The 16,835-nt window shown below is 45.1% G+C and overlaps 1 protein-coding gene across 1 annotated transcript in view; it reads left to right on the top strand.

Moving 5' to 3' along the window:
- The first annotated feature begins 1,246 nt into the window (after positions 1–1,246).
- sema3e (sema domain, immunoglobulin domain (Ig), short basic domain, secreted, (semaphorin) 3E) overlaps positions 1,247–16,835 on the top strand; it is a 44,871-nt gene continuing 29,282 nt past the window's right edge. Inside the window, exon 1 of the mRNA XM_076263255.1 lies at positions 1,247–2,342. Coding sequence (XP_076119370.1) covers positions 2,246–2,342 — 97 coding nt within the window. The 5' untranslated portion in view covers positions 1,247–2,245. The remainder of the gene's footprint in view (positions 2,343–16,835) is intronic.

Below are 16,835 nucleotides of genomic sequence, written 5' to 3'. Positions count from 1 at the left end.
CTTCTTCTTCTTCTTCTACTTCTTCTACTTCTTCTTTGTTGTTCTATTTTAGGGAGAGCCAAAGGCGTGCTGATTACATTTACCGTCGGTCTGGAGGGCATATGCACTCTGGTGGGTGACTGTGCCTCGGGGAGCGTGCCTTACTCTGATTTCACAGGGGCGCATCCGAGAGTGCTCCACGGAGAGATGAAAGGAACACATGAATCACCGGCAGACCGCGTAAGGGAGTGGAGAGGTGGGGTGAGTGCGAGTGTTACGTTGCTTGGAACAATAGCCTCCGGTAAACTTAGCGGGGCCTGTACAGTGATGGAGCCGGTGCGAGTCAATAAGACCACAGCAGCGGTTACCAGGGATGCTGCCATGGCTCCGAAACTGACCTCACAACAGATGGGGTTTGAGAAAATAAATACTACGTCAGGCTTTTTCTTTAGGCTGAGAGGATGCCCTGAGGAGTTTCATTGTGTGCCTCTCCGTCTTCTTCCCTCTCTCCTCTCCTCTCTCTCTTGCCTCTCTCTTTTTCACACATATACAGATACTCTGCCCATGTCTCAAGGTCAGAAAGACATAAATACACACAGACAGACACACACACACACACACACACACACACACACACACACACACACACACATAGACACACAGTCTGATGAAGTCTGATAAAAAACAAACAAACAGCTAAAACAGCTTAATTTTAAATTCTAGTCCTACTGAATGTACCTCGATTTCCTGAATGTGCCTTGATGATATTTAAATAGCCTCCATGAATATAATTTTAAACTGATGACTGTCACAAGGTGCTTGCTCACTCCCAGGTAATGTTCTGATTTCTACGCTAGTACAGCCATCCAAACAAATCTACTGTGTGTTGACATTAACCTGCCACACATTCCAGATGCACAGGGCTGGGCTCCTGGACAGACTCAGCCTAGCGAATGTATCAGGAAGTACTACACGACGAGACAAGGAGGACAGGCAGAGAAAATGAAGAGAGTGGGGGTAGAGAGATAGTGACCAAGTCAGAGTGAGAACGAGAATGAGAGCATGTGGGGGGGGGGGGGTGTTAGAAAAGAGGAGGAGGAGGAGAGAGAAAGAGAGAGTGGGAGGAGGAGGAGAAGGAGGAGAGAGAAAGAGAGAGTGGGAGGAGGGTGAGGAGGAGTAGGAGGAGGAGGAGGGAAAATGAGTCTGGCTGCAGTCGGTGTTAGCAGCAGGGGAGGTGCGGGAATCGGCAGGGGAGAGGGTGGATCACTGAGTGGCACGTGGAGAGGCAGTATTTCATCAAGCTCAGGAGGGACACAGAGCCTCCCACTGAAGCACAGAGAGAGAGAGAGAGAGAGAGGGGGAGAGAGAGAGCAACAGAAAAAAGATATTGAAGAATATATAGAAAAGAGAATAGAAAGACATAGGAAAGAGTGGAAGGGAGGGAAAAAGAAAGGCATACAGACAGAGTGGATGAAAAAGTGAGAGACAAGAAAGGGGAGTAGAAAGAGTGCGAGGGAGAGAATATATTGCCTGCAGAAAGAGAGCAGCACAGAAAAAGACAAAAGGGACAGAGAGAGAGAGAGAGAGAGAGAGAGAGAGAGAGAGAGAGAGAGAAAGAGCTTCTTTCTCATTAGCTGGGATGAACCAAGCCTTCAACTCTCCAACAGCGGCACATGATAGCTGACGCAAACAGACATACACAGACTCATTCAAACTCACACACACTCTCTCTCGATCACACACTTTGACTTTCTGGAATGTATTTGCTGTCTGCAAGAGAGTAACGGGACCAGGCAGCCAGAGCTGATTCACCACTGCTCAGTGTTAACAGAACTCCGGACATTAGCTGGAAAAAGAGAGAGCTTCACTCGGCAGCAGCTTCATACAGATGCAGTGACAACTTACCACACACACACACACACACACAAACACACACAACACACACACTCACACACAACACATACACACACCATTCAGGGCTTCCAAGTATCCCTGAGAGGCAGAGGGCAGTGCTGGACGGAGGAGCATGCTGTGAAAAGGATCTTTCCTCTCCTCCACTGGTGATGATGATGAGAGAAACACAGCCCGGGCGGCTCAACTTGGATCACTGACACTTGGCGGCCAGACTGAGCGGGCGTCCCCGTGTCCAAGGGCTTTAGAGAGTGTGAGAGTGAGCCGAGTGTGAGTGTGTCTGTGTGTGTGTGTACACACGTGCACGTGTGTGTGTGTGTATGTCTACGAGAGAGCTTGGAGCGTCGAAGTGAAGATGCTGGCGATCATTTTTCTCCTGCTTGCCGCCTCAGGATGGAACCTGATCCAGGCGACAAAGAGTATCCACCCCCGGCTACGGCTCTCCTACAAAGGTAAGGCAACAGGTGTGTGTGTGTGTGTGTTTGTGTGTGTGTGTGTGTGTGTGTGTGCGTGTGTGTGTGTGTGTGTGTGTGTGTGTGTCTTTATCTTTGTACATGAATCTAATAAGACAATCAAGCTAATCAGAAAATATTGTTCTGTGCAATACATTAAGTATAAATCCTTTACTTTCAGCAGAGTTGCAAAACCAATATTTAATTTGGATATGTTAATAAATGATTCTTTCTGAACTGCCAGGTAGTTAATTAAATCCTTGAGAGTTTGCAGACAGGCAAAAAATACTGGAGTTTGGAAATGCATCAGTGCAATAATATTTCAGAAATGCGATATTCAGCAGCTTTCCGCAGAGGTGACTCTAAGCCCTGTGCCAAGAATAATTACTTGGGTGAATAGCTTCTAATGCAAAGCTTCCACCGAGCTGTGCAGTGCACAGGCCAATGCATGCTGAATAGATTAACCAGCGATCACACTTCGGCAGATTTCTGCATACTTTCTTGTGCCATGTCACATTTGATTTCCTGCTAAGCTTCTTCAGACAGGTGTATTGTGAATAATGTGGTTCAAAGACTTCTCTTGAATCAGGGTTGGGTTGTTTTTTTAACATAAATGTACAAACATACCTTTTTGATTTAGTGGCTGTCTTGTTCAGACAGGTTGGCTGCGGCTATCTTTAGCTGCCGACGCAGACACAGTTGTATCAGTGGTGGCTTTCATCTGATGGAAGTCAATTCACACTCTATTAAGATTCTTATCTAGTGCTGGTCATGTGTTTGTGATAGTCGACTCTTTGCTCTCCGCAGAGAGTGCGATGTGGAAGATCTGTTAGTGTTTGACTGTCTGTTTTTTTCCCCTCAGTCTCTCTTATGTGGTCTCTGTCCATCAGAAACCATGAAAGTCTGTTTCTGTTTTTGTCCTCCAAGAGAGAAAAAAAAAAACACTCCCCCCTCTTTCGCTGCATGATTATTATTGGGTCGATCTATTGACAATTGTCACCATGCTGTAGTGATCTTGTCAGACTCACCAGGATTACGCTCTTATTTTTTTGTTTTCGCCCTGCCTACTATGGTGGCTGAGTTTCTACAATGTGGTTTTCTTTTATAAGATAGTGGTTCATTGCAAGAATGTCAAACAGCCGGGCTGTTATGGAGGCGTCTCACTTGGATGTTTATAGAGGATCGTCGGGGCAAGATGAGGGCTTCCCTTTGTAGAGGTCTGCTCTGTAAACAGCTGTGTTGCTCTTCTGATTGGCTCACTGTGACAACAATGTCATATAAAAATCCACACCAAAGTCAACCAGCCGTAGTTGAAAATGCGCCTGGAATGTTCACGCCTTGCAAAGGTCTTAAAAAAACACCAAGAGGGGTCGAGGGAAAAGAGCGCCATTATCTTTTATCTACTATAACAGTACTCTATATTTACATCATATCTCAGTAACTGTGAATCTCTGTTGACGTTTCTGAGTTAAGACATTGTTTTACTGTGTGCTTGAGCAGTGCAAAGGTAAATGTTGAGAGACAGAGGTCATCCATAAAGCATGCTCTGACCATTCTAATGCAGTGGGCTGTGATTTAAGCCCAGTGAGCGCCGGGGTGCTCCCTCCTGTGTTTTTCTGGCCTCGGTGTGGAGCGGTGTGGAGCGGAGGGCTTCCCGCTCTCTCCCTCTGGCTAATTTAGTGGGGCTTACATTGCTGAGCGCCGCTGCTAGTTGTCACTGTTCCCCATTCCCCCCTCTGAAATATTTAAACAGCTCGAGCCCAGCGTGCCGCCGAGCGCCTCCAGAGCTAACCACATCAGTGAGAGTAATGAGCCTGACACGCAGGGGCTGTGATGAAGCAGCCAGGGCTGCCGGGAGGACGAGTGTGTGTGTGTGTGTGTGAGAGAGAGACAGAGAATGTGTGTGTGTGTGTGTGAGAGAGAGACAGAGAATGTGTGTGTGTGTGTGTGTGTGTGAGAGAGAGAGAGAGAGAGAGAGAGAGTGTGTGTGTGTGTGTGAGAGAGACAGAGAATGTGTGTGTGTGTGTGTGTGTGAGAGAGAGAGAGAGAGAGAGAGAGTGTGTGTGTGAGAGAGAGACAGAATGTGTGTGTGTGTGTGTGTGAGAGAGAGAGAGAGAGAGAGAGAGAGAGAGAGAGTGAGTGTGTGTGTGTGTGTATGCATGAATATGTGTGTACAGTATATCTGTGTGAGTGTGTTTTCATGACTGACACCCTCTGAATGCAACCGGGTTGGGAAAAGGCCTTAGGCACCAAGAAAACTTTGCAATATGTGGTTTTTAAGCCACCCCATCCCCCTCCCCCTCCCCCAACACCATCTCTTGGCCCCCTCCGACCTGATCCATCCATCTCCATTTATCACCCCTTTTCTACATTTTTTCTCACAATGACTTTTGACCTCTATTTTCTTTCAATTTCACACCTCCAGTCTGTCTTTGTCTCTCTTGTTTCTCTCTCTCTCTCTCTCTCTCTCTCTCTTATCTACCTGTCTTGTTCTCGTTCCAACCCGCGCACCACTTTTGCGTGTCAAGACTAATATGGCCACGTTCCACCGGGTGGTTGAGTCAAGCATGCTTCTCTGAAATCCCATCATTGAGGTATGAGAGGCATTCAGGCTATTGCATCCATCCTCATCTCTTCCTCTCTCTCTCTCTCTCCTTCCAAGTGTGCTCCCCTCTATCCAGCCCCATAGCAGGCACAACTACAGCACATTTATGTATGTGTGTGTGTGTGTGTGTGTGTGTGTGTGGTGGTGGTGGTGGTGGTGGGGGTCATAGGCATTCACTAGAGCCTTGGGGCAGGACGAGATGGCAGGACCTTCGTTTCCCCCCTGGCAGACTTTAATAAGTCCCCAATTATGTTTGGTGTAAAAACAGGGGGGGGGGGGGGTAATTTAAAACGAGGGCTTAGCCCCTCCTCTGTGCGAGCGAGCGGTCCAGAGGTTTTGGAGGTTCTCATTTCGGGCTGCGCTCTGCCTTTGTGAGTCAGCTTTGGAACAACATGTGGCAACCTGTGAGCATTGTTGCAAATTAGCCCCATCGGAAGAGAGTACGGATCCACCCAGTGTCAGGCCCCCCCCCCCCACGGGTGGCTCAGCCCGCCTCACAGGCCAAATTAATGAACCCCCGCAGTCAGCGCATACCTGCGTTAGCCCGTGCATGAGGAAACCTCACTGCTCTGTTTTGCATGTTACCAGGGAATCTCTACTGTATTTACTCTCTATGGCAATGGACTATGTGGATCCTGTGGGATACATAATATGGGCGTAGTGGTTTTCTTCATTTTAACCAATGAATAATAAGCTTTAATCCTGTACAAACAGGACTTTGGGAGTTTGAGAGCGGCACAAATACATCCCTCTGATCTAACCAGTCACTGGAATGGATCCCAAAACCTGGCACAGTTAGAGGAAGCCATTTGGAAAATCTGACTTTACATCAGAAGACACTGGCATATGTGCCTCTGTGGCGCAGTAAAGCCGAGAAGGGAATTCTGAGACGAGCCCTTAAAATTGCTTTATGGGAACATAATAACGGCAGTTTAGCCCTAATCTCAGCCCAATCAAATGTAAACCCGTGGATCGCGTGGGTCAGTCTATGTGATTGTAAGGGTTTACCCCTCACATTGCAGTGGGTCTGGCGCGTGACCTCTCGCCTATGAAATCTGACATCAATATATAGCGAAAGAATCTTCTTTTCAACACCGCCATATGTTGGTCTTAAGTTGAAAGGGAAGTCCCATCATTCCAGTTATAAGGGCATTGAGTTCATTTGTCTTATTATTAAAGGAGAGACAATGTAGCCAGCAGACAGAACTGCAAAGCTGATGACAGCAAAATAGGTTATTACCTGTTTTTCATCGTAACTTTTTTGTGATGCTCTGAAATGTATAATTTCAATTGGCTTGGCTTCTCTGATTCACACATTTGCAAAGTCTGAATAACATTAATTACTGACAAAGGTGCTGTTAGCAGAGTCCCACCGCACCCACTTAATTGATCATCGCAAAGAAAACAGTCTGGAGCTGGAGATTGTTAAATATAACGCTGAAAGCTGGAATCATCACGGCCAAACAGTCTGGACGGGACCTGACGCCCCAGCTCACTGGGAAAAATGCTCTGGGTGGGAGAAAATCAACAGTCCATCAGAAAGGCATGAAAATTGTCTGCTTCAGTTTCTCAGAAATTACGCATGGAGGCAGGCGGGCAGGCAGAGAGGACAAAAATCTAGCTTGAAGTCCGCTTGGAGGAATTCTCCAGAAAACCATATAGACATGGCCTGGATTCACTTAGCTGCCTATTGCTGTTGTAATTAGGCCAACTGGCCACAGAGAGAGTGAGAGAGTGGAAGAGTGTGTGAGAGATTAGCTCTCTCTTAGCTGTGTGTGTGTGTGTGTGTGTGTGTGTATGTGTGTGTGTGTTTCTGTGTGTGTGTGTGTGTTTCTGTGTGTGTGTGTGTGTGTGTGTGGGGTGGGTTCTGGGCAGTAGGGCATCTACCGAAACAGGTTGATGACATGATCCCCACAAAATGTGTATTTATCCAAAAGTTAAATCAGTTCTAAAACTTTTCCAAACATTTTATCCCAAACACTTCCACCTGGCACCGGGAAAGCCGAGCCGTGTTGCGGGATGATGTCAGGCTGTTATGACAGAGCAGGACTCTCACTTATTACCTTGCGTAAATAAACTCTCCATCTTTGGCCCATTTGTGCCCGCCATTTACCTCTCAGGAAACAAAATTAAACACCAACCCCGCCAAGCGTCCTCCTGGGCTTTCAGTCTCTGTCGCTGCTACTTAAGAACAGTTTCACTTCTCCTACCCACTTCTCCAAAATATCTCAAACACACTATACTTTTCTTCCAGGGGCCATTAATTTGAAAAAGAAAAAAAAGATTGAAAACACGGTTGAAGAAGTAGGCCATTTTGAATGTAAGGAGTTATTTCAACACGCTTGCTCGGCTCAACATCAGCCTGTAGCAGATGCAAACTTTCAGAAGGAGCTAAAACCTCCGAGTCAGTCATGCTGCATCTCTGGAGCCGACCTTTTCTTGTGGGAAGCGTCACTAAGCACCTACTCCCACTGATAACACGTTATTACGCTGGCTGTTTTATCAGCACCAGAGGGTTAATACCACAAGATAGGGCAAGACAGAGAGAGGGGAGGGCGGACAAGGAACGTCAAAGAAGAGACAAAAAACAGGGAGCGATTTTCGGTTTAGTGTTTTGTGCTAGGAGCACATGTGGGCAGAAAACCCTTCTTTTATTTCTTGTGTTTTGGCCTGCGTATGGAGGGGATGGGACAGTAGCAGTCAATGTCATTTCTCTGGCTTTAAATGGGTTAGCTTTACTGCCTAACTGCAGTCTCACATTGCATGTAGGCTCAGGTAGTAATTACTAGCGTACAGAGCTGTAATTTTAAACCTGATGCTCAACAGAAGAAACAGCCCATCTACAGGGGTTATGGCCTTGAAATGATTTAGCTCAAGGTAAGTTATGTGAAAGATCTGTTAGGGGGAATGCCAGTCTGATGTGCCCTTTCTCCCATTTAACATTTAATTTCAGTGTAATGGCAGGTTTCGCATAAACACGGATATTTCAAAACTGCCTGAGACCATAAAGACATCTCCTGGCATAATATCAAGCCCTACCTTATCTTTTCCCTGTTTGGTCTGTGCTAAAGCAAACTTAACTGTTCCAAGCTCAACATATACATGGTAGGCCTTGTCTTTGTGTGCAAGTCCATGCACTGTAAATTATATTCTGGTGACTCATTAGTTTACATACAAATCTATTACTGAACCAATCCTACAAATGAACAAATACAATTGTTCAGTTAATTGTTTTACAACCATTCTGACCTTTTTAAATGAGGGAAGGCATAGAGACAGAAATGCTTGACCCCCTATTGAGCTCTCTCTCTATTTTTCTCTTCTCTTTTCTGCCAGCCTGTCTCAGTCTCTATCTCTCCCTCTCCATGGCAGCTGCTTCCTATTCCCCTCACATGGAACACAAAGCCGTCCGTTTACCCAGTAATCATCTAACTTCCTTTCCAATAGAACAGCTGAGGGGTCGCCGTGGCGACGATGCCAATGCCACAATCACCACCTATTCATAACCCCCCACACACACACCCACCCACCTCCAACCGCCAACATCTCCCGAGCCCCAGGACTCCAGTGTTACCTACGCGTTATCTAACCGTTTCGATCGCTGCAGCGGCACGAAGAGAGGAGAGAGAGAGAGGAGAAGAGAGAGGTATCGAGCTCTGAGGGTATCAGAGAGGAACACTTTGTGCTCGGAGCGAATGAATGTTCCTCATTAGACCCCTGAAACCTCTAATCTGCTGGGGAACAATACTGCCTAACATGGGCCCCGGCTGGCGCAAACACAAGCTCGATTCACATGGACCAGTGATGAGCAACCACATGCAAAGGCACATAATCCTCGCCTCCTGGTCTGGGCACCGCGGCTTAGGGGCAGAGCCGGGTGGCGGTGAAATTTGGATCTGCTTCATGGGTGGCTGGCTTTTATGAGCTTTACCAAAAGGCCACCTGATGACTTCAACAGGTCTCAATTTTATTGGCCTCCTTAATTATTAAACCATTCGTGAATATAATGGATTAGTTTATAAGCCAATCATTTAAGGCAGTAGTAGCAGCAGTAGTAGTAGCAGTAGTAGTTATAGTAGTAGTAGTAGTAGCAGTAGCAGTAGTAGTAGTAATAGAGTAGTAATAGAAGTACTTAAGTTCTCGGTAACACTTTACTTGACGGGTGAGTTCATAACACATTCATAGCAGCTATCATAAACTGCACATAAAGCATTCATGACTGTTTCATGAGACATGACTCAACATTCATACCAAACCTTTCATGAATGTGGAAGACAGAACGATGAGAGCTTGTCAAAATAAAAGTCGCAAAGCAGCATTAACGTTTTTGGTCCAAACCTCTTACCTGATCACGTCACGTCTGAGTCAATGGGCTACTCCAGTGCCAAAAAGACAGAACATGGTCAAGCAAATAATTTTTGTTTCATAAAAATGTATTTGTTTTATGATGTAACCTTTGCAGATGATTTCTCATCTTTTGCTACTGGCAATGTCCAACCGTTCCAGGTTACACAAATACGGGTCTGCTGAATGTAGGCTAGTTTACCTCCTAGTGTTAAACTCAGTGATTACGAATACTTCACAACTTGTATAGTAAAGTGACATTTGATGTAGACTTCATAAGATATTCATGAAATATTTACAAAGGCTGGAGAGATTAAGTTAATGGTATCCATGTTACAGTACACAAATACAATGTTGGACTTTTATTTTGACAAGTTGTCGTCGTTCTGTCTTCCACATTAATGAAAGGTTTGGTATGAATGTTGAGTCATGTCTCATGAAACAGTCATGAATGCTTTATGTGCAGTTTATGACAGCTGCTATGAATGTGTTATGAACTCACCCGTCAAGTAAAGTGTTACCAAGTTCTCTTTAGCTAATGTATAACCTTTTTTAGCATGACTGTTTTCTGCTGCTGCTCTTTTCCACTCTTTATTCTCCCTGTTGTTTCTCTCCTTTTCTTTCCATAACAAGCTCATCTAGAGAAGTGTTCCATCTCTCTTTGTTCAGCTGCTTAAACGTTTATACTGTACCTTCTAAAAATCACTATCATTTGTGCTTTCTTTCTGCCTCTCTTTGTCCGTCTCTGTCATTATCAGAAGTTCCTGTTTTCTCTCCCTCTCTCTTTCGTACTCTCTGAGATTAGTGTGGTTTCCATTGACAATGTGACATCATTGACAAACCCGATTCAAAGCTTTGCTAATGTTACTGTAATTGCTTTTCGTCTGGCAAACATCTTGACAGGAAAACAGACAATGAAGGATCTACCGTATATGTTCTTCATCCAATTTCTTTGGTGTTGTCTGTTGTCCCTCCATCCAATGTCATAACTGTTCAAATGCTAAAGGCAACAGAAGCCTGATACAGGAATGCAGTGGTTGTATAATGCTGGCACGTCCAAGTTTATTATTGAAAACACTTAAATTTACATTCATATTGACTTTATTTTTCATCCCTCTCCCTCTCTATCTCTCTATTTATCTTCCTTTTCCATTGAGTGCCTCCACACAGTATAACGCTGTACTTTTTTTTCTCATTATAAAAACAATCCCAGCGTCCCTGCAGTCAAGGTTAAATTGGCGATTAAAGAGTTTATTTTTATTTTACGGGGCTAAATCTCCCTTGGCATCTTTCAACACATCAATAGCAAGTGTTGAAAGTGACCCCCTTTTCCCACTCTCTCCCATTCTTGTTTGAAGTGCAATTTCAGTAGACCATGATCTCTCTTTGTAACATTTGTTTGGGATATAACAGATCTCTGTGTGGCCTCTTAGAAGATGTTAAACACTTACATTAACCCATATGGGGCAAATGATAGGGTAAGGAGATGTGGAAATCCCCTCTACCTCTCTTCTAAAAACACTGCTGGCTCAGTAATTGCCAAGAAGAGCCCCTTGATCCACTCTCATGGTCATTAGAAGAGAGAATGCCAGAGAGCTGTCAGAGGGATCAGACAACACTGATTTATGATGTGAAGTTTAATTTAAGGGAAATGAGTAGGAGCTAAGTGGATCGATATGCAAATAAAAGCTTGCATGTGATATTGAGTTATTCAGTAAATTCATCTTGAGATTTTGTTTTCAGTTTAATTTCAGTTATGGTAATTTTTTGGTTTTTTTGCCTTTATTTTTGTTGTAGCAAAACATAACTAATGCATGTTGAGTGTTTCATAAGACACCAATGGGAAAAATACAAAAATGGTGAAAAGTATCTGAAAGGTCGTTCTCCCTCTGGCTTCTCTCCACTGGTGGCTTGAGCATGTGAAGTTGTTGTGAGAAGACTAGTTGCCTTGTGGGGCTTGCGGTTCTTGGGACTGGTGTTCCAGAGACACATCAGAAGTGAAGACAGAGCCTCCTTGGGCACAGGCTCAGCAGGGCTGCGCCACACGGCAAGCCGGGTCCTGCAGCCGCTCATCTGTCTTACTTGAACTCCTACTCTGCCACGCATTCCCTACCTGTTGCATCAGGACTTCCACCAACACACCCACATACACACACACACACACACACACACACACACACACACATAGCAAATGCATTTATCATTTTTATATGAAACTAAACTCTGTGTGTGTGTGTATGCTTGTTGGCATGGCTGTCTTCCTGTCATCCCCGTAGTCGGCATCCCGGTGTTGTTTTTTTAGGCAGGGGTTAATTGGAGTTTATCTTGTTCCCTCCGGGGGCATGCATGTGTTTGGCTTTCCTCTGCCCTGACAGAGGGTGAGGGTGGAGGAGCTGTCAGCCTGCATTTGCCCTCTGCATGATGGAGTTGGGGTGAAAGCCATTGCCAGAGAGATAGAGAGGGGTGGTGTGCGCTGATGGGGTGAGTGACCCATTGTCCACTTCCGTTTGACTGACAGCCCTCACTCACCAATCCTATCATGCAGAATCGACCAAGGCAGTAATTGAGGCAGTTTCATGGTTATTTTTTTATTCTGATCTACATGGCTGATGTGAGGGAGCGGTGAGCTGATGCAGCAGCTATGCTTTTTCCAGTTTGACGTGAGTGACAGCTGTCTCTCATCAAACTCATGTCAGTGATGACTGAAGTCAAAGAGCCCTGCTTAGAACCTGGTTTAAAAGCCTGTTTAAAACCAAGATGAAGGACTTGGTTAAGACCTAGTTTTAGGGGAGAGGACAGAGAAAACCAGCCACCTTATGACAAGTAATTGTGTTATAACATTTATACATTTATAAATTTAAATACATATTCAAGGGGATTCTGGTTTCAGATGAAATGTTCGAAGTATAGAAAGTGGGAAAAAAAATCATTCCAGCTGCTGCGTTTGAGCATGCATCGTCCGTAGACAGTGCCTTCCATCACGTTGTAGTTTTTCCATCAGGGTGTTTGCTGTGGGAGTCGGTTTCGCCTCACTGACACGCCCCAGGCCCTTGTAATATCTCGCATCTGACGTCCTTTATCTGCACACACCGTAACGAGAAGACAAAACACGGCCCGATGGAACTCCATCTGTGACCAAAGGCAAGGTGTGCTCAGGAGACAATGAGACACTGAGGTAGGGCTACGCCGAGCACCACTGACAATCATTCCAGATGTTCTCCGGAAAGTTTTTGTTTCCAAAGTTAATGAAATGAATCGAAACGAAGCTACGGCAGCACAAAGCCACGCTGGCTTGAAATCAAAGATTACTTCCATGCCAGCTGTCAAACCACAACAGATAGTTGATCTCATTACCTGCAATTAGCTTTGGTGGAATGTCTCCGACATGGTGGTCCCCATGCTAAAATAAACAAAGTTGCTTTAACTCCCTTTTAATCACATGTCGATTAAAAAAAAAACAATCTCCCGAATCCAGGTGAATGAGGTGTGTATCCAACATGCACTGCTAAGGAAGAAAATCACGCCTGTCTGACTCCAAGGATTATGGGTAATTACAGGAACTGAATCCAGGCACTAACACAACAACCTTGAGCAGCCTCTGTGTATATCACACAGAGGAGACAGTGGAAAATAAACACGACTTTAATAAGACATCACATAAAATGGCTTCCACAGACAAATGACCATGTTGAGACTTTATATAATAGGAGTGAACTTTTATATAATTAGTTTTCCTTCCCACCCACATGAGTGGAGGATAGAAGTGGAAAGGCGGATGGTGGCCAGTCTTGTTGTTTCATTCGCTCGCAATCACCATGGGAACCGAGCAGCAGTGGAAAAAAAAGTGACAGCTCCATTTTGGCAAAAGAGCGGAATTCAAATGGCACACTTTAAAAAGGATAAATGTGGAAATGCCACAACGCACGCACACACACACACACACACACACACAGACACAAACACACTCCACACAAACAATGCTGGAGGTCTTCGAACAGCACCAGACCCGACATCTCCACAAGGCCAATTAGACACAGGGACCCCCAGCCCAGGGATACTCCGCTCCCTGTCAGCCCACAGGAAGAGTATCCCGCTGGGGCTGCAGATCTGAAAGCAGGGCCTTCACCCCTCCAGACCCCAACCAGCAGCAGGAGAGAGGGAGCGAGGCGCCAAAAACAGCTCACTAATCAGCAAGATCAGAAATGGGGGTGAACTATGTGGGTGGGTTTGCGAGTGTGCGAATACTGCAGGAGGCTCACGATCTGTTGATATGTTGGCTGTGACTTGGTGCGCCAAAAGTTCAACAGCTTGACAGCCAGCCCTTAGTGTACAGTATGTATCCCATCTGTATCACACAACGCTGCAAAACCACAGAAATAATTGCAATGCAAAGCTATTGTAAGAATTACGGTGCACTCATGTGGAAGCCTGCATTGTACACAATGGAGTGAATTATGAATAATGGTGGGCTTGAAAGAATTATTTCACCCCATGCAATTATATGTCATATGAGAATATAATACATTTCTGTCATAGTCATAGAGTGCTCAAAGTAGTCATTAAGGGAGTGACCTGGGCCCAATGAGGAGAACTGCTGTCTGGAGCAAGCATCACCTCTCTGCAGACAGGGCCTCAGCTCACATTTCATAAAGAACTGACATAGTTTTATGTTAATGACAGGGGTTGCAGAGGTTAATCCACTCAACTTTCTACACTGTACACAATCTCCCAGTACCCACAGTGCTTATAGAAAGACCACAGGAAAATGAGAAGTGAGTTGGAATGATTGAACTTACAAATTAGGTAATGTGAAGACTTCTGCCTTCAGGCCAAGGGCTTGCTGTGGCTTCGGAAATGCTACATTTTTTTCATGTGAAGACAGACAACTGCCTTATGTTTAATTTGATATGGTTGGCATTGACTCTAACTCAGAAGCATCAACATTTGTGGGAAAAAAGGCATCCAAAACTTGGCATCAAACTTAAAAAAGTATTGTTGGTGATATTTGTGCTCTGATTTTGATTACAAAAAAAGGAATTCTAAGGAAGACATGCAATCATGTGAAGACTGAGTCTCACAGAGTCTGTCCTGAAAGATAAAAGAGAGCAAAAGATGAAAGCCCTGCCTTATCACTGACAGCCGATAGGCCTTCTGAACACTAGACAATCTAGCCCCATCTTCCCGGACATACTTACCGGGCTTTTCCGATCCCTCTTTAGGGAGATCCGGGGAGCTTTCCTGCCTTTTGGTCAAAAAGCGTCCTGTTTGTTGTGTATGTGTGTGTGTGTGTTTGTGTGTGTGTGGTTGTGTCTGTTTGTTGTGGAGTTGAGACAGAGATCTTGCATCTGGATGACTGGTCATTTTGTGGAGTGGTTCAACGTAGAGAAATGCACCGAGGTCTGCTCCTCATGTGGACAGTGGCAACCAACACCGCTTGGACCTTGACCATCTCCGTTTACCGTACGACTTGGACCCAGCACGAGAAACAAAACTCCTCTTAAAAAGAACTCAGCCTAGACATGTTGACGGGCTGCCTCAAACAAACAGGCTGAGGGTATGTGTTACTCATTATAACAAACTGGGTCACAAAAGGCACGAAACTCCCAAACGAATGGCATGAAATGTTTCAAAAGCATAATGTCAAAACAAACTGCAAGAAAAGAGCCCTCACTCAGGCTAACCCATGCTGAGTTCCATGCACTGTGGTTTAATGATAAAAGGCTTTGTTTGATATCACCCAGGGATTGCTCTTTGACCTCCCTATGCCCCTGGGAGAGTGGGGTGGGGTGGTGTTGGCTGGCTGGCGTGACCCTGGCCTTGGGTCAGAAGCCTGTAGCTGGGCTAAGCTGCTTCCAGAGCAGGGCTGGGTGGGTGTTGCTCTGGACCTGTGGTTTGGAGCTATGGCATTTCTCCTTGTTGACTCGTCCACTCTCTCCAACCGCACACTGTCCACACAAACACAAGCACACACTCCTCGATCCATCCCTCCAGCTGATTAATGGAATGTTGTGTTTGATTTTGTACTATACAAAATGGACCTGAGAAAATCTCCAGTTAAGAAGAGGCCAAGGCAATCTGCTGGTGGAGAATTTGACTTATCTGGCTCAAATTATAGGGGTTTATTGAAACCATGAGGCCTAACAAACTGATGATGCCTTGCCACATGACAAAAGAGCTAATGGTCCCAAGAGAGGAGCAGTGTGTTTCACCAACATGAGCAAACAAAGCTAACTAAAGACTAATGACTTACTCCGTTTCCAATATTAATCATTATGGATGCAGCATAATTTAGGAAAAGAGGAACAGATATATGCGGATGGCAACAACATGTTTGCAAATAAAACAATCATGTGTAGCCTAACTGGTAAATTTCCAAACAAAAGTAAAAACAAACAAAAAAAACTAGCCGCTAACTAATTTACTGTTGTATGGTGGATGTGTTACACATAGAGGAACAAGGGACTGATTATTCAAATATTCAAAGCCATGAGTCATGAGTTAACTGTTATTTTTTTTAATTAAGTTCATCAGAGTCAACATAAAAGTATTATACAAGCTTTTAACATCTGGTTGCACATTCAAATGTGGCTTGTGATTAAGCTCAGTGTAAACCGGATATTCTCATCATCAGCTACTCATGCTGGATTAATAACACATTACTGTGCAGCCATTTACATCAAGTAACCATATCACTTTTTTATCGTTTTACAAGCCCTCTCTGGTATTTGCTTTCCTTTGAATCCCCCCGGCCAGAGTTAAAATCGCTAGTGTTAGCTTAGCGTCCCCTTCGTCAGTGTTGGCTGTTTTATTCATTTGTGTAATCGGATAAAGCTAAACGGCACACCTCTGGGCATGCAACAGTATCACCTCACCTCTGTTTTTTGTTCTCTCTTTTTAAACCGAACACTTAATTTAAGTGAGCCCCTCTCCAGGCAGTCCTGAGGTCAGAGAGGTCAGCACCTTTGTGGCGGGGGCGAGTGTAATGTGTACCAGCTTTCTGCAAAAAAAAAAAAAAAACGAAATCCCGCAAGCAGACCAGCAGTACCTGCGAACCTCCCACCGGTAGTTTCAAAGGCAGATTTTGACTTCGACCTCGGCTCATTCATCATCCGAATGTGTGCGAAGCTTAAACATGTTAACCACCTCCTGAAATATTCAGCTAAGTGGTTTTAAAGCTTCTCAGGCAGTCGCTGATATTGGTGTTTTTGTGGTGTGGGGAGTACTCCCTCTTTCTCTCTCTCTCTCTCTCTCTCTCTCTCTCTCTCTCTCTCTCTCTCTCTCTCTCTCACTCTCTCTCTACCTTCCGCCCGCCACCATGAGGTTGGGTTCCCATACAGTCCTATCAGCTGTTCACTGCTGTTTACGCTGATTAGGTAGTTACCCGTGACAACTGAATCTGGAATCTTGACTCTTTCCACCCGAGTAGCTTGCGGAGGCCTCCTCTGACGCAGTTCTGGTTGGTGCCGGGGCATCGGGGCTAGGCAGGAGCGCAGACGGGTTGCGTAAGTGTCGAGTGCTTTCTCAGGCGCCCCTTGGCCCTGATG

The sequence above is a fragment of the Alosa pseudoharengus genome, unplaced genomic scaffold, assembly GCF_046254945.1.
Source record: "Alosa pseudoharengus isolate Yale_2024_CS ecotype anadromous, Long Island Sound unplaced genomic scaffold, YU_APseudo_1.1 YU_APseudo_1.1_scf_10, whole genome shotgun sequence".
Taxonomy (NCBI): Eukaryota; Metazoa; Chordata; class Actinopteri; order Clupeiformes; family Clupeidae; genus Alosa; species Alosa pseudoharengus.
The sequence above is the reverse complement of the archived record's forward strand: the minus strand, read 5'-3'. Positions and strand labels throughout refer to the sequence as shown.